The sequence below is a fragment of the Epinephelus lanceolatus genome, chromosome 6 (genome assembly GCF_041903045.1).
Source record: "Epinephelus lanceolatus isolate andai-2023 chromosome 6, ASM4190304v1, whole genome shotgun sequence".
Classification (NCBI taxonomy): domain Eukaryota; kingdom Metazoa; phylum Chordata; class Actinopteri; order Perciformes; family Serranidae; genus Epinephelus; species Epinephelus lanceolatus.
The window spans coordinates 14,883,931-14,910,688 of NC_135739.1; the positions used below are offsets into that span (position 1 = coordinate 14,883,931).

The following is a 26,758-nucleotide window of genomic DNA, read 5'->3' on the forward strand; positions in this document are numbered from 1 at the left end:
AAAAGAAACAAAAAATAATTAACAGTGACTATATTATTAAGTATGAGGTCTGTGTATGTTTCTGTGCATGTGCACATGTCCACACTACAAATAATGACAGTTTTAAAAAAATCTGGTCACTATACATCAGCCAATATTCCTTTTTTTTTTTTTACATACACAAACATTTAAATGAGTGTGACATTTTACAGTTAAATATAAACCTGTCAGTGCTCTCTGGGGGATGAATCATGTTATGGAGACACTTTCTAAATGACTTCAAACATGTCTTTGATATTTCTGTGCTGTAAGTTCTTGTTGTTTATCAGCAGACACAGACGCAGATACTATTATGTTTGAAAGAAACTAATGTCAGCTTAAACTCAACTCAAATAAAAATCCAATATAGTCTACAAGGACCTAATACCATGGGTGTAGATTTCAGGGAGGACCCAGGAGACACGTCCTCCTTAATATTTAGAGCATGCAGTGTTGGGCAAACTTCCGGCCTTCCTCTGCACCCTTCTGTGTCAGCTCTGGTAGTTACCGGCTACGCTCCTCCAAGTGGTTGCTTTTTAATGAACCCTGGGTTTAATAGATCTGGGAAAACTGCATTCTCCTACTCTGCACCTTGGACATGGAACAATCTTCAAAAAGATTTCAGACAGTTGACAAATATTCATCGTCACATGGACCCTGATATTTATTTATTTGTAAAACCTGATTTGAGTTATTTGTTTCGAACATTTAAAATAAAGAAACAAAATAGAACGTATTGTAGAAAAAAACCCTGCAAAACAGAGACAAACAATAAATCATGAACAGACTTACAATGAGAAACATAGATTAACTTTCTATGTCAGAAAAGGAGTAGGAAGAAGCAACATGCTTGTCTTGCCCTATCCCCCAGTCCCAAACTACACTAATCCATCACTAATCAAGCTACTACATAAGTACACATCGATCAACCACACATTTACACCACAACACTTCTTAATACCTGAGAACCAATATTACCCCGTGTATAAAACAAATACCAATTGAGAATACCGACAACAGTCTCACCTTGAGTGAGCTTCACATTCCCTTTAATCATTTCTGTACCTTGTGAAAATACTGTCTTTGTACCTCTTTTTAGACTATTTACTGTGTTTGATTTCTTAAGCCGGTGCGTTCCACAAAATTACCCCACAAATTGATGTACACATACTTTTCAGAGTGGTGCGAAAACAACGTTTTTTCAAATTGAATCTATCTCTTAAGTTACACCATGTCCAAGAACATTTTATGTTGCCAGGTAGTAAGTTATTTCTTGCTTTGTACATGACTTGAGCCCGTTTAAAATCCACTGGATCCATTATTTCAGTTCATGTGATTTCAAAAACAGATTATTGGTGTGTTCTCGATATCCAACATTGTGTAAAATTCCGATATATCAGCCATTATGTAAAATTCCAACATTGTTTAAAATTCCGATATCCAACATTGTGTAAAATTCAGATATCAGACATTGTGTAAAATTCCAATATCAGACATTGTGTAAAATTCCAATATCCAACACTGTGTAAAATTCCGATATCAGACATTGTGTAAAATTCCGATATCAGACGTTGTGTAAAATTCCAATATCCAACACTGTGTAAAATTCCGATATCCAACATTGTGTAAAATTCCAATATCCAACACTGTGTAAAATTCCAATATCAGACATTGTGTAAAATTCCGATATCAGACATTGTGTAAAATTCCGATATCCAACAGTGTGTAAAATTCCAATATCCAGCATTGTGTAAAATTCCGATATCAGACATTGTGTAAAATTCCGATATCAGACATTGTGTAAAATTCCGATATCCAACAGTGTGTAAAATTCCAATATCCAGCATTGTGTAAAATTCCGATATCCAACATTGTGTAAAATTCCGATATCCAGCATTGTGTAAAATTCCAATATCCAACATTGTGTAAAATTCCAATATTCAGCATTGTGTAAAATTCCAATATCCAACATTGTGTAAAATTCCAATATCCAGCATTGTGTAAAATTCCGATATCCAGCATTGTGTAAAATTCCAATATCCAACATTGTGTAAAATTCCAATATTCAGCATTGTGTAAAATTCCAATATCCAACATTGTGTAAAATTCCGATATCCAGCATTGTGTAAAATTCCAATATCCAACATTGTGTAAAATTCCGATATCCAGCATTGTGTAAAATTCCAATATCCAACATTGTGTAAAATTCCGATATCAGACACTGTGTAAAATTCCAATGTCCAACATTGTGTAAAATTTTGATATCCAACACTGTATAATATTCCAATATCCAGCATTGTGTAAAATTCCAATATCCAACATTGTGTAAATTCTTATGGCTCTTTTTTACTATAACTTTGCTGAATATGAAAGTGAATATGAAAAAGTTTTTGGAAACTTGCAACCAACTAATAACACAGTGTCAACAAAAACACAAATTACAGCCTAATTGTAGCGTTCTCCAGTAAAATAAATCCAGATGCAGTGACGCCATATGAATATGAGAGCAGTGATTAGATGTCCTAGATCAGGACCTATTAGACATGGTGGTGACGCAGCTGATGAGTCAAATTGAAATTAATGATGTTCATCAGCTCTGTTGCAAGAAGGAATCGCAGGAAAGATAACAATATTCCCAGTTATTACCATGCAGACATTTACAATCAGAAGACTGGGAATAACATCTGCAAGCAGCTTCTGTATGTGTGATAAAATTAAGCAATATCACACTCGAGCTCGTGATGTTATACTCGTATATTGTCACGGCTGTGATTTGGTCATAGGCCTCGTGCCTCGTGCTCGAGTGTGATATTGCTTTTATACAACAGTTCAACAGTTAAATAAGCAAGGCTGATTAAGAAATGTTGAAAAATGAGGACAAAATAGATCATTTAAGCATTTTATTTGTCTTCTGCCAACAAAAATAGTTCCCTTGGGACTCCGCTGTCACCGTTGCTATGTAACGCAGACATGGTGCACCAGGCACTTACACTTTATACACATTTATCTGCACATTTCCATTAATTGTGCAGCCGGTGAAATAAGTCTCTGGTGACTGCATGGCGGACTGTCGCTTCACAGGCACAGCCGACTCTGCCTTCTGATCTGACAGTATGTTGCTCCATCGTTTCCTGCTCTCCAAGGATGGCTTCCAGTAGCTTTTTAACAAGCTCTCAGACTGGCAAGACAAAAGGTATATTTAGGGCCCGACTCCTAATTAGAAGACTAACTTTACACATAGGCTACGTTAAAACAACATCATACCTGTGCCCACTCACTGTCATGATCTCCCTCGCTTCAAGACCCGCATCTGACAGCTTCTATATGGCAGTCGCCCTGAGGCTGTGATTGGTGAAGATAGCTGTTGTGCCCGCCTCTTTACACATCTTCGGCAGCATCTGTGCGAGTGAGTTTATGCCGCATTCGTTTGGCAAACCAGGCCGGTCATTCCTTGTCGGATTTATATGACCGTATGACACGTCTGATCTGAAAGCGTTTCATTGCAACAGTATGGAAAACGTGGCGGCGCGCTGTAAGTTTGTTTTTGTTTGCATGGTTGCTGAGCAACGGAGACTTTGCTGGTTCAAATGACTTTAGGCTACAACGGGCTTGCACAGACTTTTTTTCCAACACAAATCAACAGTGGAAACAGAAATGCCATTGCAAAGTACTTGTATGATTTTTACAACACAAACTCTTAATTTAACAGCATATACGAGTACAAATTGAGGACAAATAACTTTGTTTGTTCATCATTTGTTTTGTTTTCACAGTGTGCGCAGCCATCTTCGTCTTGACGTCAATTCTACCGACTCGGTCTACCTGGACCTTGCCCGAGTTTGATGACGAGACCTCCGGGTAGAACGGGTGTTCTTTTGTACCTTTCCGGACCGGAAACCGTATCAATCCCGGTTCCGGCTACCAACAGAATGCAGCATTATTCCCAGCGGAGCTTTAGTGTACCAGATATTGTCTGTGTGAGCTGCTGTCATCCTGGGCTTCAGATAAAGGGCATTTGCATCTGGTGGAAGTTTGTTTAAATACTTTTCCAGGGATGCAATGCAACTCCTGACCTAACTGACACTAACCGTCAGTTTTGATTTGATTGTTGATTGCAATCAGCTGTGAGGAGGAGTGATACATACACAGTGAAATAACCGTGATGTTGTACTCCAATATCGTCACGGTTTTACTGTCTCTCGACCAATCAGATTGCAGGGCCGGAACTAACTGTTGTATAAAGCACGTTATATTTCTCATGCATATTTCATATCTCACATTATGTTTTATATTGAATCCCACCCACTGAGGCCCAAAGGTCAACCCTCATGCTTCCTACACGGAGACATATTTTCCTTCTCTTTACATTTGTCTTCGTATTAGATGCTACTGAATCCAGTGAGGCTGGAAACAGTGCAGTGGCACATATGTTGGAAAGCTTGTCCGCCGCCCACCTGGAGCACGGTTAATAAAAGTCTACACATTAACCATCATATCTCTGAGAAGTAGGAGCCCAGTGGTAACATTCAAACACACAGCAGAGGGTTTCTCATGCATATCAATCATGAATGTGAACTTAAAGTCTGAGAGGGGTCGTGGTATGGAAAAGCATTCAAGGATTTTACCGACAAACCAGGGTGACCTTTTGACTGATCCTAGCGAGGCTCCATAAATCCACTTCATTACTGGGTCATAAATATGTGCTGAGCTCCTGCTCTGTTGTGGTGCAGTGCTGCTGCACTCCACCTCCGCCTCCCCACACAAACATAAAGTTTTCTTATGGTTGGCGAGAGATGTGGACACACTGTGTTCAGCACTGAAAACAAATCGAAGTAGACAAACAGCTGCCCAGGACCTAATGCATGTTATGGAGGAGTCTCAAATCAGTGGAAATTAGAGGTTGACAGCAGGCTGAAGACCTCAAATGTAAATTAAAATATAGGGATGCACGATTAATCCAATATGCAGATATTTTCCAACTCACTTTGGCCGATACCGATAAATGCACATATGTTTTTTCCACCTAACTGCAGAGAACATTGAGTCTCTCCTGTAGTGAAAATAACATATACTCTTACACTGTTTGCCCACTGACAGATGCAGACGTAAAATAAAATGCTTTCCAAAATGTACGCACTCACTGGGCAGTACTTAGGTTACATGTAAAATATGCCATATTTACATTCTCAAGCAAAACTTTAAAATTTAGTGTGTTCTTTTATTTTATTTATATTTATTTTTTAATTCATTCATTTTTATTTTATCCCCCCCCCGCCCGTGTTTTTTTTCTTTTATGATTTTTTATTTTTACTTATTTTTGTATTTTATTTTATCCTTGTTTGTTTTCATTTTTTTCTTTTTATCCTTGTTTGTAAAGTGATTAGAGTATCATGAAAACACATCCCAGCATTCTGCTTCTTATTAAGTTTGGTTTCCCTTTTTTGTGTTACTCTCTATGTTCATACCTTTTATAAATACATTTATTTTATCGGTCCATTTCGGCTTCTGTATTACACACTGTAACTCACTTTTACGTTGCCTTCTGCTCTAACTGTGTCCCACAGAAGGCCTGGAAAGATTGGGCTATTAAGACTTATGATTATGATTAAGTTGTCTATCTGGACCTGGAAATAACTCCATAAAAAGAGAATTTCAAAATTAAAAAATGATCCTACTGCAACAGACCTGGATGATAATGATGATGATGATGATGATGATGATGATGACGACGGTGATGATGGTGCTCTCCCGTGGACAATCCTGACAACAGCCACAACCAGAGCAAATCTGACCTCCTTTGACCAAATAAATTTGCGTAATTAAAGCATCATCTTTTCAGCCCCTCATATCAGCAGACATGTTCATTGAGGGCCGATACCGCTATTTAATTTTTAATACTTGATCTACAGATACTGATTATGTGCCAATATTATTGTGCATACTTCTGAAAATGCAGTGTAGTTGTGTTAGAGAAGCAAATTTATCAAGTTCACTGTGACTTTAGGCTTATTTCACTTTTACGTTTTTGTTAATTGTAGCTTCAAAAATATAAACTGATTCACATCTGGTGAAGTAGTAGGTGCATAGCAGAATCATATCATATAAAAAGTAGTGGATTTCTGCACATTGTCAGAACTGTAACACAGGCTGCAATGAAACATCAGAAAGGGGGGGATATCACATGAACAACTCAAACAAATTTGTACTTAGTAACAGTCAAATTAGTGCTAAAATGATGAGTTGACTTAACATCTGATCCACTTTAATGAAAAATAATATTTAAAAAAAACTGCTTTAGCCCTTTCATGCATGAATTATTACGACTTCAGTCAAGTTTTTTTTCTTAAGAATTTTATTCCTCTTTAGGCATGAAAAAAATTCAATTTATCAACTGGAGAAATATTAACCAATTTAAACACTGATATACAGTACAGGCCAAAAGTTTGGACACACCTTCTCATTCAATGCGTTTTCTTTATTTTCATGACTATTTACATTGTAGATTCTCACTGAAGGCATCAAAACTATGAATGAACACATGTGGAGTTATGTACTTAACAAAAAAAGGTGAAATAACTGAAAACATGTTTTATATTCTAGTTTCTTCAAAATAGCCACCCTTTGCTCTGATTACTGCTTTGCACACTCTTGGCATTCTCTCCATGAGCTTCAAGAGGTAGTCACCTGAAATGGTTTCCACTTCACAGGTGTGCCTTATCAGGGTTAATTAGTGGAATTTCTTGCTTTATCAATGGGGTTGGGACCATCAGTTGTGTTGTGCAGAAGTCAGGTTAATACACAGCCGACAGCCCTATTGGACAACTGTTAAAATTCATATTATGGCAAGAACCAATCAGCTAACTAAAGAAAAACGAGTGGCCATCATTACTTTAAGAAATGAAGGTCAGTCAGTCCGGAAAATTGCAAAAACTTTAAATGTGTCCCCAAGTGGAGTCGCAAAAACCATCAAGCGCTACAACGAAACTGGCACACATGAGGACCGACCCAGGAAAGGAAGACCAAGAGTCACCTCTGCTTCTGAGGATAAGTTCATCCGAGTCACCAGCCTCAGAAATCGCAAGTTAACAGCAGCTCAGATCAGAGACCAGATGAATGCCACACAGAGTTCTAGCAGCAGACCCATCTCTAGAGCAACTGTTAAGAGGAGACTGTGCGAATCAGGCCTTCATGGTCAAATAGCTGCTAGGAAACCACTGCTAAGGAGAGGCAACAAGCAGAAGAGATTTGTTTGGGCCAAGAAACACAAGGAATGGACATTAGACCAGTGGAAATCTGTGCTTTGGTCTGATGAGTCCAAATTTGAGATCTTTGGTTCCAACCGCCGTGTCTTTGTGAGATGCAGAAAAGGTGAACGGATGGATTCCACATGCCTGGTTCCCACTGTGAAGCATGGAGGAGGAGGTGTGATGGTGTGGGGGTGTTTTGCTGGTGACACTGTTGGGGATTTATTCAAAATTGAAGGCACACTGAACCAGCATGGCTACCACAGCATCCTGCAGCGACATGCCATCCCATCCGGTTTGCATTTAGTTGGACGATCATTTATTTTTCAACAGGACAATGACCCCAAACACACCTCCAGGCTGTGTAAGGGCTATTTGACCAAGAAGGAGAGTGATGGAGTGCTGCGGCAGATGACCTGGCCTCCACAGTCACCGGACCTGAACCCAATCGAGATGGTTTGGGGTGAGCTGGACCGCAGAGTGAAGGCAAAGGGGCCAACAAGTGCTAAACACCTCTGGGAACTCCTTCAAGACTGTTGGAAAACCATTTCAGGTGACTACCTCTTGAAGCTCATGGAGAGAATGCCAAGAGTGTGCAAAGCAGTAATCAGAGCAAAGGGTGGCTATTTTGAAGAAACTAGAATATAAAACATGTTTTCAGTTATTTCACCTTTTTTTGTTAAGTACATAACTCCACATGTGTTCATTCATAGTTTTGATGCCTTCAGTGAGAATCTACAATGTAAATAGTCATGAAAATAAAGAAAACGCATTGAATGAGAAGGTGTGTCCAAACTTTTGGCCTGTACTGTATATCATGTGAAATTATAAAAAATATATTCTTAATGCTGTTAAAAGTAGTGTGTTCACATATTTTAACATGTTCATAGACTGTTCAATGCCATGCAAAAGCGTTAAACCTTGCTTCTGACCGACCAACTTCTCCCCTCTTTCTACTCCTCCCTTCTGTCCTCCCATTCAACTCCTTTTTCTTCACTCCTCCTATACAATTTTTTCAATTAACATTTTCTGCAAAAATAACAAAAAATATTGTCATAATAGTTTCTTTTATAAAAATTGCACAATATAACCAGCAATGCATGATGTCCAATTCACTGGACAAAGGATTAATTGTAATTTCCTCACAATATAAAATTAATACTTGGAAAATTTAACAACCGTATTACTCCTTAGATGTTACTTTATGTTAACAGATTTTATTTACCTGCCAGGGTCTCCTATTACAGAAGGATTGGCAAGATTTTCTTGGCCTGCACAATGTTCCTTGCGCTCTGTTGGCCATCTTGGTTTTAAAAAATTTGTGTTGCACTGACAACACCTGGCCAGTGGGTGGCCATCAGTGGCATGATTAGTCTCTTACACAGACGCCGATGACGTCAGCACGCTGGCTGACTCTGTCGTCTGTGGACATTCCCATAGGAAAGTTGTAATAGAACTAGCACTGGCTCCCAGCAGCAGTGATGTGATTGGATCCAAATCCATGTACTTCCATACTTCCTCGACCAACGGCTGATTAGCTTTGCCTTACACCCACCTACACTGGAATTACTGTTCCCCAAATTGTTGTCCGTAGTACAACAGAAAAGGAAGAGTTCAGTGCATCGCAAGAAGAGATTAAAATGGATATGATTTCATTTGATTCAGCTCTATTGCAGAGCTGCGACGTCTCTGTTACATGTAACACACGTGCCGTACCTACGTCACGTGGTCTGGATATCCCTGCCCATTTCTATAACAAAACGAAAGACGAATGTCCCCAGACTCCATTTCCAAAGTAAGGGAGGCTGGTCACGCGAGACTATGGCATAATGTACTTGGGTCCACTGTAGTGACTTAAAGGGAAATTTCGGTTTATTTTAACCCGTCTCCTATCGTCCTAAATTTGTTTCAAGTGACTAGTGACATAGAAATAATAGTTAGCATGTTAGCCGTTAGCCTAGATACAGCTGTAGCGTCAGACCTGTTAAAACGTAAGTGAACGGGCATCCTTTCAAGTGCAAAGTTAGTCCACTAAACAAGCTTTTTCTCCACAAAGACCGCCTCATATCGTTAGGATAAATGTCAGAGAACATATAGAAAACGACATGTAAACGTGTTGTCTTACCTTACTGGTGTGGTGCCATGTTTGTTGTTTACCATTTAGCTAAGGCTGCAACCGGTCCCATTCCTTGCATCAGAGGCATTCCTCTTCTGTGGGCACTGGGGTACAGCATTCACAGGTAACGTTACACCACCGATCTCCAGAGCTAAATCCTTCCAGCAGCCATTCCTCCTCTCTCGTCCTCTACCTGTTGTGCCTCTCTCTCTCTCCTCCTCCATTCTTCAATTTCACGAAGCTCTTCGTCGGTGTATTCTGGCTCAAATGAATAAGGGCGGCCATCGCCTCTTGATGTGGAAAGCCTATATACTAACATTCCACATTTAGGTGGTCTTCAGAGTTGTTGTCTTACCTTACGGTGTGTTTACCATTTACCTCTGCTTCCAAAAGCATGGCCGAAATCTCGCGAGAACAAGCAGCGATCTCATACCGTGCCTGAAATCTCGCGAGAACAAGCAGCAACAGCCGCAAGGCAGAACCGGACGGTAGCCTGAAAAGTTCATTCATTTATTTTATGAAAGATTTATAGAATACAGACTTCGACTTTGTGGAGGAGGAATTTGATTTTGCAGAATTTGATGGCCGCCCTTATTTATTTGAACCAGAACACACTGACGAAGAGCTTCGTGAAATTGAAGAATGGAGGAGGAGAGAGAGAGAGGCACAACAGGTAGAGGACGAGAGAGGAGGAATGGCTGCTGGAAGGCTTTAGTTCTGGAGATCGGTGGTGTAACGTTACCTGTGAATGCTGTACCCCAATGCCCACAGAAGAGGAATACCTCTGTTGCAAGGAATGGGACCGGTTGCAGCCTTAGCTAAATGGTAAACAACAAACATGGCACCACACCGGTAAGGTAAGACAACACGTTTACATGTCGTTTTCTATATGTTCTCTGACATTTATCCTAACGATATGAGGCGGTCTTTGTGGAGAAAAAGCTTGTTTAGTGCACTAACTTTGCACTTGAAGGGATGCCCATTCACTTACGTTTTAACAGGTCTGACGCTACGGCTGTATCTAGGTTAACGGCTAACATGCTAACTATTATTTCTATGTCACTAGTCACTTGAAACAAATTTAGGATGATAGGAGACGGGTTGAAATAAACCGAAATTTCCCTTTAATGCAACTATAGCATTAAAACCCATGCATATACAAGAAAAAGTCTTTTAAATAGCCCTCCACTGTAGTGACCACTATTTATGAAAGGGTTGAGTCAGTCATTAAACAACAATGCAACACACAATCAAGTTCCAGACTCTTAGATGTGAGGATTTGCAGCTGTCCTTTGCTATATTTTTGTAAAATGAATATCATTGGCTTTTGGACATTTGGTTGGGCAAAACAAGTATTTTAAAGTCATAACCTCGGGCTCTGGGAACTTGTGAGGGACATTTTTCACTGATAGAATTCAATGTAAGTGTGTCATAAAGAGGAGTAATGGCACATTACAGTGATGTAGCATGGTAGTAGGGTGTCTTTAGTACTAGCCGGGCTTTAAATAGTGATTATGTGTGTTTCCACCATTTAGATGTAGCAGTGATCTCCCCTCAGGATCCCATCCTTCATATTGGCTCCAGCCTAACAGCCACATGCACACTGAGCCCTGAGCTCGGCCTCCACGCCAACACGTTGTACTGGACACTGAACGGGATGAGTCTGTCCAGCAGCACCTACAGTGTGTTGAGCCCCGACACCCTCAGCGTCACCCTCCACAACCTCAACGGCTCCCAGCAGCAGTCTGGTGACAACCTCATGTGTCACGGAGCAGATGGACACGTCCTGGCTGGTTCATGTCTCTATGTGGGCAGTAAGTGGAGGCTTTTCAGTCTGTGCAGAGTCATACGGAGATGAATGACTTTTTAAAACATATGTAGTGAGATCAGTCTCAGAAAACTGTGGTGTGTTGAACATAGTCAGACAAGCATGCTAGTTTTGTCCTTGTCGGAGCACAACAAAGGGGCGGATAACTTGATTCCAGCACCTGAAAAAATAATTAGTTTGCTTCTTGTTGCTCTTCTTTTCCTCCAGGGCCTCCAGAAAAGCCAGTCAATTTAACGTGTTGGTCCCGCAACACGAAGGACTTGAGCTGCAAGTGGAGCCCGGGGGGGCGGGGCGAGACCCACGTCCAAACCAAATACACCCTCAAGTACAAATTGAGGTGAGCGCCCCAGACCTGCCGCAGCTCACAGGTGATCACCTCGTCAGACACCATTCAGGTAGACTAGCAATTAATGCATCAGTGCCGCGTATAGTTTATCGTCTGCAACACGCACTTTGCTCAGAGGCTGCAGTGTGTTGTTCTGCTCGTGTAGTAACCGCTGGTATCTTAAAGTTAAGTTTTTGTCATAATTGATGAAACTGTCATTACAACTGTCCTGACAGTAGTACATGAGACAAAAAAACGTGTTCCTCATCATGCTTGTAATGGCATTTACATGAATCCACTGCAGCTGAATGAAAACAACCAGAGACGAGTCTCTGAGGGTGCTTTCACACCTGCCCTGTTTAGTTTGGTTCAATCAAACTCAAGTTCGTTTGCCCCTAAGTGTGGTTCATTTGGGCAGGTGTAAACACAGCAATCACACTCCGATGTGCACCAAAATAACCTGACCAAGACCTTCTTGAAGAGGTGGTCTCAGTCCTCTTACAAACGAACTCTGGTGCAGTTCTTTTGTGGTGAGAACGTGTTCCGACCTCCATCCGAACCAACTGCAATCACATGACACATTGTTTGGGTTAAACATGAGCATGTTACAGTCCTGGATGATTATTAATGTGCACCTCCTCCTGTACTGCCTTAATATGCACATTCAGCACATCCAATGCATCAAAACATTGTTTTCTAGTTGGAGCCGCGCCTCGTTTTCAAACTGTATGGTTTAACTAAAATGAACAATGACAGCAATATAGTCCATGATGAGCAGTGCTAAAATCAACCTGCGTAGTTGTCCCTCCATTGTGACATTAGACAGTGTCACATTTATCTTGCAAGTGTACTCTTCCTTAATGTTTTGTTTACTTCCTGGATTTTTCCTGCATGGAAATTCTGACCAATCAAGAGCAGGTTTCTGGCTCAAGGCATTTTATCTGGTCCGCTTGTAAATGCTGCCGTGAGAACACGAACCAACTCTAGGCAAGTATGCAACTTTGTCAGAAATGAGTCCCTGATTCAGACCAAAGCAGGTAAACTCTAAGTCTAGAAGCACCTTAACAAGGGCTTCAATCATGTCAATCACAGCTTGTGAACTGAAACATATTTTAGTGTATTGTTAGCGAGAAAGATTGCTCTGGGAGCCATGTTGAAAATTGACAAGCTGAAATCAAGCACCACCCACCAGCTTCTCATTTTACAGCTAAACAGTGCACTAAAATATGTTTCTGAAAACATTTGAGGTGAGAAATAGACACTGCACTAGCAGAAACGTGATTAATGTTTGATAAGCGCTACCTGGTTTGACAGTTTGACCGAAGTTGACACGTGCAGTGATTGACATTACAACAGCTGCATTCGGGGCCCAGCTCTGATTAGCTGTTGTCACTCAGACACAGTGGGTTCTTGCAAATGCCAGTGGGAGCACTATTTGGAGGCATAGGGATGTGAATTTTTGCACAAATTATCTGCCTTACTGTCAGGATATAGTGACAGTAGTAGTAGTAAAAGTAGTAACTGTTATAAAAGTTACCAACTGTAGCTTTAAAAATAGTCAGTCTGCCTCTTCAGAAACAAACATCAAGAATTTATTTTGGTCATTATGTTTTGTTTCTGTCCAGGTGGTATGGGAGAGAGAAGGAGTGTGAAATATACAGCACAGGGAAGCAACGTTACTCCTGCTACATCCCCCGCAACCTCGCCCTCTTCACGCCATACGAGATCTGGGTGGAAGCAGCCAATCAGCTGGGCTCTGCCATCTCTGACATCACCACCCTGGACATCCTCGATGTAGGTGGGTAAGCAGAGTTTTTGAGGACGTCTCTATTTAACACCTGGAGGTTAATTAGTGTAACGTTTGCCTTTCCTCTCATGTCTTTTTTTGGTCACTTCCTTTCTTTTCTTTCCTGTCCTGTCCTGCTTTTCTTTTCCTCTGTTCCATTTGTTTGTCTGCAGATCTCCTGCATATGGCTAACACACTTCTCTGGGGGAAAGGGGGATTTATTTTTATGGTTCGCTCCCTCCGACCCGCCTCTGTAACAGCATTATGGATTCAGTCTGCAACTCTCAGAGATGAACTGTTTGGTTGTAAAAGTTAACCGCACATCCGATGCCTCTCTGGTAATGGCTTCACCCATTTCTCAGCAAGAAATTTAGGTTATGATGTACGAGCTCTAGCAGGTATATCTTACAATTTCTCCAGCGCTAATGTTACAGCGTGGTGTTGTGGCCTCCAGCGAGTACCACATTATGAAAGCAGTGTTTATTGTCCGTGACTGGGCATCCTCTCCCTCCATTCATCCTCCCTGCACACTGAGGAGCTGATAACTTGGAGCTGTGAGTGCGTTGGAGGAGAAGGAGGAGCGTTGCCATATGTATGATGCATTGCACTGCCTCAATAACAGAAACAATAAGCTGGAAGTATATTTGTTCTGGCTCGGTTTTGCTCTCTCTGTCGAGCTGGATGTGAGAGAACAAATAAAACTGAGAAACAGCGTCACGCACCAGCAGTGAAGGATGTCTGAAGCAGGAGGTTGCAAACTGGAAACACTTTTACAAGTTCTTTAATAAGTTCCTTCCTTTGTCTCTCGTGCTGCCATCACCTTTATCTTTCCCTCCAACTTCAAAGCACTTGATTTGTGCACAACCTTTATTGCAGTTAGTAAAATGTTTAGTTCCCCACTGACTGAGAGTACAGCACACTCTCTACAGGAAGTACAGCCTGACCTGAACCACAGGCTGCCAGCCAGTCTGTACACGAGGGGAAGTTTAATGAATCTTTATAAATTTCCACTTGTTCACTGTTATGATAGCAAATTATAAACCTTTATACATATGGTGTAAGAATGTCCACAGTTGAAGGACCTCTTGGAAGTCATTTTGGGAATCTTTCTATAATGTTTGGAAAATGAATGTCCTTGCCTTCCAAAGTGGGACTGCCCTGTTTAGGTAGAAATATCTGCTATGATTTTGGATGGATGCTATTTTCCCATGTTTTTGTGTCAATGTGACTAATGGAGACAACAGTTTTTGAAACTGGTTCAGTATCGAGCGAGAGTGCTGCAGCTGCAGGTTGCAAGTTATCCCTACGGGCAATTATGCATCATCAATTTAAAAGTTCTTGGTTTGTCAATGACAGGCTCAGATTGTTATTATAAGTGTCTGACAACATTATGTAAAGGACCCTGCAGAGAAATAAAACATTTTTCCTTTCCTTCCACTGACCTGTTTTTTATTGTGACCAAGTCTCACTCAAGAAGAAGTCTAACTCTAAAATCTCACATGAGATAAGTTGTTGCAGGAAAAACAACAGTGGAAATGTACTAATAGACAGATCGGTAAGAAGTCACTTAAAATAATCTGATCCTGTCAGTGGCAAAAACAAGCACTTTTAATGGATGGAAATTGACGATTTACAATTGACCCTTCGCTAAGCCCCGCCTCCAGATGCAGACTGGCCAATCATAACGTATCATCAGACCACCTCAGGTTAGGGTCCGACAACAACACAGCTGTGCTCCATTGACTCTAATGCAGTCGTTTCAGATTTCCTTCATTTCAGGCTGGTTTTGTGGATTTGGAGCTAAATGTTGTGCCTGGGGCACGTCGTGTATTAATGATACTCGTTACCTGGAGAGGTTGGAAAAACATATACGTTTCATCCCTGTTCCAAAACCAAAATCAAACCCTGAAAAGTGTAGGGTTAGCTAGCTAGCTACTGAAGATATAGCCTACTGAATGTATACACATGCTGCTTTTGCTTTTTTAATGATCATAACAGTGAAAAAAAGACCAACCCTGCTGTACAGGAACCAGTGAAGGGAAGCAGGGAAACTTTGCTGATATTCAACCAGCTGTGTGTCATCGCATTGTGTGCAAACACTGTTCATCTGCACACACTGTAATGCCACACAGCTGGTTCAGCAAAGTTTCCCTTTATATTCATCATCTTCTGTGGCGATCAGCAGTGATGTGGTGGTTCACTTTTACACTGTGATCTGTAGCCTATAGTTCGGCTTTAGCTTCTAACTATCTTTGTCTTTTTAACCTGTTGTTGCTACTGAGTCAGTTTGACATCCTGGATATATCCTTCAAACACAGACTGTAGACCCCTCTGTCTGCTTCTCTCTGAATCACTGTTTCATTTTACCAAAAATATGATAATATTTCTTCAGGGGGTGCAGTTAGTTACAGTGTGGGCTCCATGCTTACTGCGATAGCTTGTCAGACCATCACAAAGGGGTGGGGCTAGTAAATTAGTTAATAAAGAATACAACAGAAAGATAAAACAAGAAACAAAAAGGTTAGTCACAGAAACAAACACTTCATAATACTGATGAATGTGTTGCGCTGTCTTTCCTTTTAAAAGAGGTATTGAATTCAAGGAATTTTTCACCCAAAAAATAAAAATAAAAAAGGCAGATCAATGGGAAAATTAAAAAATAAATAAATTAAACATGTGTATGAGACAGATGGCAGTGTTTTGAATGATGAAGAATGAATGAAGAATGATGAGGTGTGATGTTTGTCTGCCCTCTGTCTTTTAGTAAAGTATCCACTGAAAGTCATTCACACCTCCTGTATCCTTGACCTGATTACTGTACATCTGCTGTATACAAACTTTTCAACACTTGTCCTTGTTCGTGCAGTGACCACTGACCCTCCTGCCAACGTGCAGGTGAGTCGCGTTGGCGACCTCGAGGACCAGCTGACGGTCCGCTGGGCCAGCCCCCCCGAGCTCAAGGACATTCTGTTTCAGGCCAAATATCAGATACGCTACAGACTGGAGGACAGCACAGAATGGAAGGTGGTCCACACACACACACACACACACACACAAACACACCTGCAGCCTGCACACACTTTCTCTGTAGCTTTGACACCTCTGAGGCAGCAGCGGAAATATCTGAGGTGCAGCACTGACTGATCCATAAATGATGAACATAAAAGTTGCTCCTGCTGCATCTCTAGCCTCTCCTGTGTGTGCTGTCATTACAAAGCAAACAACACTCGTGTAAAAACCTTGACTGCTGCTGCTGCTCGTTTCTTTGCTGGTAAATTTTGAAAGCTGGCTTTCATCCAAAAGTGCAGCGGTGGAGCTTTTAGAAACTTTAATTCTTTCAAACTGCTTCTTTGATGTTTCCTGCCCACAGCTTCTTTACATATATTTTTTTTCCTTTGAATTCTGGACTGGTTGAGAGGATTAAGCAAATAATGTTCAAATATCCAGACTGCACCCAAAACACAGAATAAAGCCAGAAAAAGTGATCATAAAAGATCCTTTTCATCTGTGCTATAGACGGAAGAAAAGCCTGTGAAAAAAGATCCAGCTGTTAAGTTGGAGCTGAGGAGGATTTTGACTCTCCTACCGTTTTATTGCATCATCTCTGTCATTTTGTTTCCTCCCACAGGTGGTGGATGATGTCGGTAACCAGACGTCATGTCGCCTTGCTGGCCTCCGGCCTGGGACTGTCTATTTTGTGCAGGTGAGATGTAATCCAGTGGGCATCTATGGCTCCAGGAAGCCTGGCATCTGGAGCGACTGGAGCCACCCGGCTGCCGCCTCCACACCCAGCAGTGGTGAGTACGCTGCGGAGGAAATATGAATATAAGACTGAATGAACAAAACGCTGTTTGTGTTTTTATGACTCCGTGCTGGTGGTAACTGTGGCCTGAGGCATTAAAGTCTCTGGAAACCCAAATCCACAATAGCCTTCTAACTATGTAATTTAGGGTCTTATGTACATAATATTAAACATGTAAAACAATTAGAAATCTGTTTCCATCCAAATTCGAAATAACCGTCTTTTAAGTTTTTGTACATTCTTGAAATTGGGTTTGATTTGGCCATGGTTATCTCTGAGATTTATTACGCAATAAATTCCAAACCAATCATAAATCGTCAGTCAGTTGTCTCATCCCGCCCCCCAGTGGCAGCGCAACAAAACCTTTCTGCTCCAGCTAAATCTGCCTCTTTGAGTCTGAGCCAACTCCTCTTTCTAGTCTGATGTTTAGAAAACACAGATCGTAAACTGGCTGAACCGCTCGGCTGCGACCCAGCGGAGGCTCTGCCTCTGGCGGGCTCCCAGTAGCACTCCAATCAGGTTGACCGGCTCCAGAGCCCGGACAATCCGAGCCTTTGCAGCTCGTGGAGCTGCAGGAAGAGGCGGCTTGTGAGTGGCCGGGCTTGCCCCCCAGGCCCGGTGCCCGTGTCGACTCGTGGGGAGGGGACGTAATGTGCACCCTTCCTCACCCCTAACCCCAACCCCAAGCAGTTAGCTTTGCTATGCATAAACATATCCCTAATCGCGGAGGTGATGCTGCGGGAAACAACACAATTTTAGCCAGAGGGGAACATTATTCAAGGCGGGCAAATACTTCATCTCAATGAAGAAAGGCAAAGCGCTAGCCTCCCGTTGTCATTCATCTCAGCTAACGGCCGGGCTCAACCGGGCACGTCTGCAGCGCGAGTCCCGTAGCAGCTCGCCCCCCTGTTAATCAATTACAGCGGCTCCACCAGCAACGAGAGCGGTGCGATAACTCTATTTAAGCGGCTCTTCTATTGTTTATCCATGACACTGTGTCCGTGGCGGACATTTGAAAGCGAGTAGATGACAAACAGTACAGTAAACTTGTAGATAACTCAAATATATGTAATAATTTAGGTGGAAAATGCTTTAACATTTCATGCAGCCTACATGCAGCCTCTCGGCTCAGCAAACCGTAAACAACCCTGCTGGCTTCTCTACGTGTCGCTTCCATACGCAGTCAGTGGAGCCCAAATGAATACGCCGCGACGCTACGCTGTACGTTTGCAGCCGGTGGAGCCTGGCCGTAACATTGCATGTAAAAGTTATGCTAACTATTCTACGAAGTAACATTAATATGAATCACAAAACATTTTGAAACTTACCATTCAGTGACCACCTGAAAGGAATCATTTTCAGCTTCTGCTTCATCCTCTGAATCATCAGAGGGCTCAAACATGTACGACGAAACATGTATGATTAAATTTGTGGCAGCCATTGCTGAGCCAGGGAGATGTCAATCAAAACGAGGGAGCTGTCAATCAGAGCGTTATCTGCCACGCCCACTCTGTCCTGGCAAGTGGTCTAAACAGCAAAATGAGCTCTTTTTAAACCAGGTTTTCTAATAGTTATTAATGGTTATTTTCACTCAGACTTTTGTGAATGATTAATGAGACACTCAACTTTGATATAATATATGCATTTTTACTATTTCAAGCTGTGTTTCCACAGGCTTTAAGTTTTTAGGTTTTCCGTCCCATTCTTGTGAACACAATATCTCAAGAACACCGTGAGGGAATTTCTTCAAATTGGGCACAAACATCCACTTGGACTTAATGATGATTAGATTTTGGTGGTCACAGGTCAAGGTCACTGTGACCTTGCATTCGTCTCATCCTCATAAACATGATATCTCAAGAAGGCCTTGAGGGACTTTTTTCAAATTTGGTACAAACATCCACTTGAACCCAAGAATGAGCAGATTAGAATTTGGTGGTTGAGGATCAATGGTTAAGGTCACTGTAACCTTACAAAACATGTTTTTGGCCATAACTCAATAATTCATCCGCTAATTGTGACAAAATTTCACGCAAATGTTTAACAGACATTTTAAGCCCAGTTCAGACCAAAGATTCGCAACGAGATGAGTTGAAGCATGCTTCTACTTGCAACGTGCCATTCTGCAACATTACAAAAACCTGCCGGTTCACACCAATGCAACTAGATGAGACAGTGTATCATCTCAATGCAACAACTCTCTGTACTTCCATTCTGATTTCCAGGTTTTCAGGTTTGTTTTGTGGCTGAATATAATTTGTAGCTTCTTAAAATATGAATGAGGATAGTTATAGTGAGATATTGGCTACAGTTGCATTTGCAGTAGCAATAAAAGGGCCAAAAACATAAAACGAGCATCAGATGGACTGTAATCTTAATAAATATGCCACAATAATATAAGTAAGCAGCACTGAAACCAGCCAACAGCAGTTTGACCAGCTGAGTTGCAGGTGACACCATCAGCCTGCTTGAGTCAAGCTTTTCTCTGCAATGTTCTTAAACTTTTCTTCTTGTCGTGACTCATTGCTCTGAACTGGGCTTTATAGCGAAAAGGTCTAAGGTCAACTTCACTGTGACATCATAATGTTCTGCATAAAAAACTTTTTTGGCTGTTAGTCAACATCATAACTCAGGAACAGAAGGGGAGACATTTGGTCAGACACTGAATTGGTGACTCTAACCTTGGATGTCCACCTTGAAACTGTGCTGATTGTATAGATGATGCTGCCGGGGAAAGGATGTGTGCAAAGCACCCATGTTTTTACAGACGTGGACGCAAACTGTAAGTGCAACTTGACTGATTCGAGTAGACGTACAACTGCAAAGCCGTAACTCTAGTCCAGACAATCAATACAAAATCCACCAAATGTTTAAAAGAGTAACCGAAGTCGTTCCTTTCATAGTCTGTCTCATGTCTTAAATGGCTTTTAAAAGCTTCCCAAATGTCTCTGGTGCCCACAGATCTTGACCATTTGTTCCTTTTCTAATAATCAACCTTTCATTGCCAATTAAAGCCAGAAAAAAACAATGTCCTTATCCCTGTTTCAACATCCTGAACAAGCAGATCCAAACCGCATGTGACCTAGGAGAAACCAAACATCAATAGTCTAGATACCTTGATAGAGATCTCCCAGCAGAGGATTAGAGGGAGCTGCAAAGAGCCAGGGGGACGTTTTGATAGATTTTTGTCCTCGGCTTCAAAGATTGATCAAGTTAAAAAGCTGGTTGTCTGTCCGCGGCGCACACAGGGCCTATAAAGCTTGAGTGGAAGCAGGTTTGGGAGCAGGAGGAGCAGATAATGAGTTACATAGGTCATGTGGTATTTACTCCCCAGAGGGAGGAAGTCATTATCGGGCTATGTTGTTTGCCATAAAGAATTGATTGTAGCAGACTTACGACTTTCAGTAGCCTCTTGTCCCCAGAAATAGAAGTATGGTATAGCACCTCCACAGTTTAGACCATTACAGAGAAACATTTTTCTTTATATGAAAGTGTTTATGTCTCATTTTGTGAAATTAAGGAGCATGAATCATCATAAATGTTCTCTAAGCGACTCTGTTTGTACCAGAAGCCTGTGTAGTAGAAAGAGGTGAGAGGTGTGCTACTGTAATGTTTTGATATTAAATTTGTTTTTAATAATGCGGCAGAGCATTATCTCAGGGTTGGAGTCTGATACTACGAAAGTGTCATTTCTATCCTTTGATCTCAGGTAAGTTATGATCCACATTAGTTTTTATTTCTGACACGTTACAGGCTAAGCAATTATTGAATTGATATTTTAAAGGGTCTGTGTGGCTGTACTTGGGCATAGTGGTGCTGCGAGCTACATGCTAACATGCTCACAATGGCAATGCTGATGTTAGGGGCATGTTTATCTCAGTTTAGTGTGTTAGCAAGCACTTGCTAATTAGCACTAAACATAAAGTACAGCTGAGGCTGATGGGAATGTCATTAGTTCTGCAGATATTTTCCAAAGTATCAGATAAATGGAAATGGAAAATTGGCACTGGATGCGATGTGAGAAGATCACAAAGTGCATTTATCCTCTGGGGAACATGAATGTGTGCCAAAATTTAATGGCAACCACAGACTGTATAAAATAATGGACGTAGCTGCCGTGACATCAACCACTGGTTTGTGGACTCCCATTCTGAAGCCTCATGTTTGGTAATTCGGCCTGTCACCATCTTGGGTTTTTTGAGCGGGAAATGACCAAATTTGGATGAGAAGGTAGAGCTGTGGGAAAGTGAGGGGATCTGACTGAGAACCATAGGCTCTAAAAATAATGTACGCAGCTAGCGTAACGTCACCCATTGGGTTTCAGACTCATTTTGAAACCCATAGTTTGGTATATTGGTTGTCGCCATCTTGGTTTTATGAAGCCAGAAGTGACCATATTTGGGTGAGAGGCTGTCGCTGTGTTGGAGTGAGGGATAGTTCTGCTTGAGAAGCCGAGGACACTATGGACGGACAGCCTGCCACTCAAAGTGACCATGCCTTTAATTATGCATAACTTTAAGCCTTCATAAAATGTAAACGGGTGAGTAATGGCAACATTCACCTCCCATACAGAAATTTGCTACAGAGACCAAAACTGTTTTTGTACCAGGCTGTAAACATGTTGATTTCTACTGTAAAGTTGGGCATTTTAAATGGGGGTCTATGGGGACTGACTGGCGTCTGGAGCCAGCCTCAAGTGGCCATTCAAAGAACTGCAGTTTTTGGCACTTTTTGTCTTTTTCAGCCACAGAGGTTGCTGCTTGATGGCAATTCATCCAGTAGTTGTAAGCAAATGTCAGACAGATCTTACCTCCTGAGAGCCACAGTATTAACATGGCTTAAAACACTTAACTTTATTTCACCACATTCATCCACTCAGTTTAGGGAAAGGCGATTCCAAACTTTTAAAATTTGATACGATACCAATACTGATACAAATACTTTTTATTTCTTAAATGGGTATGAGATTTTGTCAATATAATAATGGTCATTTTTAGGAAATAAAAGATCGTAACACATAACGAAAAATCACGACACATACCAGCCATTAATACAAATGTTTATTAATTTGGCATCTTTCTCTTGTTTTTGCTCAGACTCTTTACAACTCTCAGGGTGTGCTGTTTTTAATGTAAAGAGGTTACTCTTGCTGTGTGGAACTTTTTTGTCACAAATAGTGTATCTTGATGTTTTTTTATCTACAGGGTGAAAAGTTGCACTACACGAGACTACATTTCCTCTCTGCCAAATGTCCTGATGTCACATAGGTTTCCACGGTGTTACACGGGCCAGCTTAATTTCAGGGCTGCTTCGGCACAAATATTATACAGAATTACTGAAAACGTTTTGAAGTCAGCCACGTTTTGTGTATATATATATATATATATATATATATTTTACTAACTTTTTTTTTTTTTTTTTTGAAAGGACAATGAGTACACAATGAGTAGGATCAATCCGCCCATCCCTGCTCAGTAACAGTCCTGCTGTAGAGTTCTGGGTACATAAACCATACAAACCATAGTAACTGTCTTGATTATTACTTTAAGCTCCACAGCAGATATTCATTTAAAGAATGAAGGTATCTGTTCCACTGTATTTTTTTTAATCTTTTTTTGTGTTTTGAGTTTATTTTTATGTTACTTTTGGTGGTCACACCTGAAAATTTTGACTACATGAATTCATAATTATTTACAAAAGAATCATGTAGGTCATGTTTATGCTGACACATGACGTAGTTAGCGGCCAGTGCATAATCTATACACCACTAACACCTGTCCTCGCTATAACCTTGACGCTGTTCTCTCATCCTCCCTCCTCTCTGTTACCTCTTCCTTTCTTTACTCTCTCCTTTGTCTCCCCCCTCCTCCTCCTCCTCCTCCTCCTCCTCCTCCTCCTCTCTCCTCCCAGAGCGGCTGCAGACTGGTTCCTGCGATCCTAAGCCCGGTGAGCAGAACTCCACCCTGCGGCGGGAACTCAAGCAGTTCTTTGGCTGGGTGCGCAAGCATGCATCTGGCTGCAGCGGCATGTCAATCAAACTGTACGATCAGTGGAGGGTGTGGCTGCAGAAATCGCACAAAACGCGCAACCAGGTAGGTAAGCAGAATCTCTCTCTCTTTTCAATATACCTTCCCCAACACACACGCATACTCACACACACATCCACTGCTGCATTGAAGTCCTGAACTGAATTTCTGACCCTGCCTTTGTTATGCCATGTGGTCAGCATTTTCACAAACACAAAGAGGACTGATTTCTCTTGATCTGGCTCTGTGAAGTTTCAGTCCGCACTTTATGATCAGGTAAAATGTGCGGTTTCGACTTTACTGGCCCAGAAGTGGGTCGATGAACTCTGATTTTATTACATATTTTAACAATTTAGACTTCTGATCTTCAGCTGATGACCACAACAAAGAGGAGCGAGCATGTAAATGCAATTAACGGCCCACTCTAATGTATTCCTTTTGTTTTCTCTTGGCGTGAGAAGACCCTTTCGCAAAAATAACTCAGGCCAAATGGCACGCAGAGCCCCGGCATCTCCTGTGTGTTTATGTGACTTTGTGAGTTCAGATCCCTCAGCCACATCCTCCGCCGCTCAGTCCTTGAACTCACAGAAACCTTCACTCTACCTGACTCAATTAGCTCAGCAGTCTCCGGGTTTTTGTGCTTTATAGGGCACACACTGTCGCCTGAATAATGTCTTTGTTCACAAACCGTGACAGGTCCCCATTGATTACCTTGAGAGAAAGGTAGCAGGGGGCCCGGAGCGATATGCAGAGAATAAGAAAGAGATGATGCGAAGAGAGAAGAAGAGAAAAGAGAGGATGCGAGAGAAGAGGCAGCCAGACAGAGCAATTATCGTGATGATTGTAAATTACATGCTTTTTCTCGTTGAATTATCCCAGTGTGAACCATCTGCTTTTGTCTTTTCAGATTCTACAAGACGATAATTCATAGCAGCGCCGCTCAGCACCACTGTGGTGTTTAATTCAAGAACAGCATCAAGAAACACTGACAGATAACTGGCCCCGAGGGACCCAGCTGTGTGAGAGGTCCAACGCCCCGCCTGAGGGATACTGCAGTGTTTGGTCATAAAGCCTTAACTTGAGTTTAAAGGGCCCGAGTGGAAGATAACTGAAGTGAGACAATGCAGCCTTTTTCTGCTGTTTCCGCTGGCCAAATCTGTCCCTTAGATCTGTTTGCACAAACACAAATGTTAAGGCCCTCAGTAACTGCACTTTTACTCTAAAATAAAAGTCATTCTCACAGTTAAGATTTTTTAATAATTTAATGTAAGATAAGCAAGTCATTAACGGTACTTTGATGTCAAACTATACAAACTATGCCAAACAGAATTGCAGTGGCAGTAAAATGAGGGACGTGGGACCAAAATGTACAAAACAATCCTCACTCTACTGTTATAGCTCTAGACATTTAACAAAGTATTTTTGTGAGGGTGGTTTTCTCCAGGCAAATATAAATGTGAGATTCACATTGTTATGGCCTTTAGGGTAGTTTCGCTCTACATTTATTACTGTTGGAAATAATAAGTTCAGGGTAGGGCTGCAATTATCGATTATTTTCATTATCAGTTAATGATCTGATAAGTTTTGCAATTCATCGATTAATTGTTCCATCTAAATAAAATGAAAAATACTAGTCATCATTTCCCGATTGTTAAATGAAATGTCCTACAATCAACCCAAAATCCAAAGACATTCACTCAAACTCTGAAATCTTCTAACAGAATTGTAGAAATATTAAAAATGCTATCCATATATCCACATAGCCTGAAAAACACTCACCCATTAGTTACATTTTTGTTTCATTTCACCTCCTCCACCCAACAACCATGCAGCAATGTTGTATTCAACTGAGCTAATATTATAACTCATACTGGCTCGCAAAAAAAAGGACTTTTCCTGCTAACGTCCCAATGTTATATACAATGGTTTAAGACAGGACAATTTAAAACTAATAGGCTGTTCATGGTTAACATTATGTGTATGGTATGTGCAGTACGTAGCCTACAGTGTCCTAGCCTAATCTGTTAGCATTCCATTAAATCTACTAATTCAGCGGGGGATAATCCACTTACATGCTTGAATGTACATTTTAATTTAGTTAAGATGTGCCGATAATATAAAATTTAAGTCTTTAGTCGTCTTACCTTTAAAAGTGCATCACAACCGTTTTTTTCTGCTGTCACTCTACTGCGCTGTTAGCGAGCCTGTGCTGCTAACTTCCGGGAGCCAGCGGCTCGAAGGGCCGCCATTGCTGTGAACGGAAATGACGCGACTCTCTATTAAGGGCTCTGGCCCCGCAGCTAACGTTATCCGCCTTGCTGCTCCAACAAGGGCTGTGATGTGAAGCTTTGTCATCCAGCTTTGAACTGTAGTGTCTTTTTGGAGACTTATAATAGTAAATCCATAGCAATGAAATCCTACAGCGAATGTCTTCTGTAGTTATTTATCCATTTTCCGATTAAAAATGAAAGTCGAAAAACGTTTAAGTTTGGGGTAAACCCTCGGGTTCGTTAATGTCACCAGCCGTCCAATCACAGCGGAGAAGGGGCGGGACAAACACCTTAATGACCAATCATCACAGAGGTGCTGAACAACAACCATAGACTGTAAAAATGTGCCCAAAGGCTAAATACAATTGAATAAGAAAATGGCTGTATCTCAGAAAATGTTTGACCGATTTTGAAAATGTCTTCAGATGTGTGCTTAGGTGAGCCCCAACACTTCCTCTAAAGGAAATTAAATAATAACTTTTAGTCGATTAATTGTTTCCATTCTAGTTCTGTAAAAAGTAAATTTGTGAACTCACTAATGAGCCATTTAAACACACTAATCACCTATTGAGTGGTGAGCCATCTAAAATGTTGCCCTGCGCACTATTCAAATACTTAAATTTATCCATCAATCCATTTTCATCCGCTTATCCGGAGCTGGGTCGCAGGGGCAGCAGGTCAAGCAAATCACCACAGACATCACTCTCCCTAGCAACGCTTTCCAGCTCCTCCTGAGGGACCTCAAGGTGTTCCCAGGCTAGCTGAGACATGTAATCCCTCCAATGTGTCCTGGGTCTACCACAGGACCTCCTACCAGTGGGTGGGAGCCACAAGAGCCTAATATGGCCATACTTTCAAATGTTTTGTTTGCATTTCAGCACGCTGAGCTGCCAACTCCGTCAAATAAAACACGCTCGACTTCACCGACCTCACCACAGACTGTTTGGTTTGTAGCTGCTGCAGTACAGATCCAATCACACGTTGCATTAAATTAAAGAACGCTTATAGTTCTTGGCTGTGACCAAAACCATACACATTTTTTAAAGATCTGGGTACACAAGGATCAAATGCAGGTATAGTTTAACTGGAGAAATTTTACTACTACTTGGTATTTAGTTGATACCTTCAAAGGTCTTGGGTACGGATACCCAGTTGTATTAGTAACTGAATCCCCATTAATAAGGCCTCACTATCTGTCACATGTTTATGCTGTCCTGTGTCTGAGTAGACTATTTCTTTTAAGACATTTTATACTGTTTATATTTTTATAACTGCATATTTAAGGAATGTTTTTGTGTAAGTTATATTCTGTTACTGCACCTGTAGTGTCTGAAAAATATTCT

The 26,758-nt window shown here is 41.3% G+C and overlaps 1 protein-coding gene across 2 annotated transcripts in view; it reads left to right on the forward strand.

The window, feature by feature from the left end:
• Nucleotides 1-26,638, forward strand: part of crlf1b (cytokine receptor-like factor 1b) — a 28,620-nt gene extending 1,982 nt beyond the window's left edge. The window contains exons 2-8 of one of the 2 annotated variants that reach the window (XM_078168685.1): nucleotides 10,914-11,192; nucleotides 11,414-11,543; nucleotides 13,157-13,329; nucleotides 16,184-16,341; nucleotides 16,946-17,114; nucleotides 23,030-23,215; nucleotides 24,053-26,638. In XM_078168685.1, coding sequence (XP_078024811.1) covers nucleotides 10,914-11,192; nucleotides 11,414-11,543; nucleotides 13,157-13,329; nucleotides 16,184-16,341; nucleotides 16,946-17,114; nucleotides 23,030-23,215; nucleotides 24,053-24,069 — 1,112 coding nt within the window. In that variant the 3' untranslated portion in view covers nucleotides 24,070-26,638. The remainder of the gene's footprint in view (nucleotides 1-10,913; nucleotides 11,193-11,413; nucleotides 11,544-13,156; nucleotides 13,330-16,183; nucleotides 16,342-16,945; nucleotides 17,115-23,029; nucleotides 23,216-24,052) is intronic. The other variant, XM_033621002.2, reaches the window with a different exon arrangement.
• The last annotated feature ends 120 nt before the right edge of the window (nucleotides 26,639-26,758 follow it).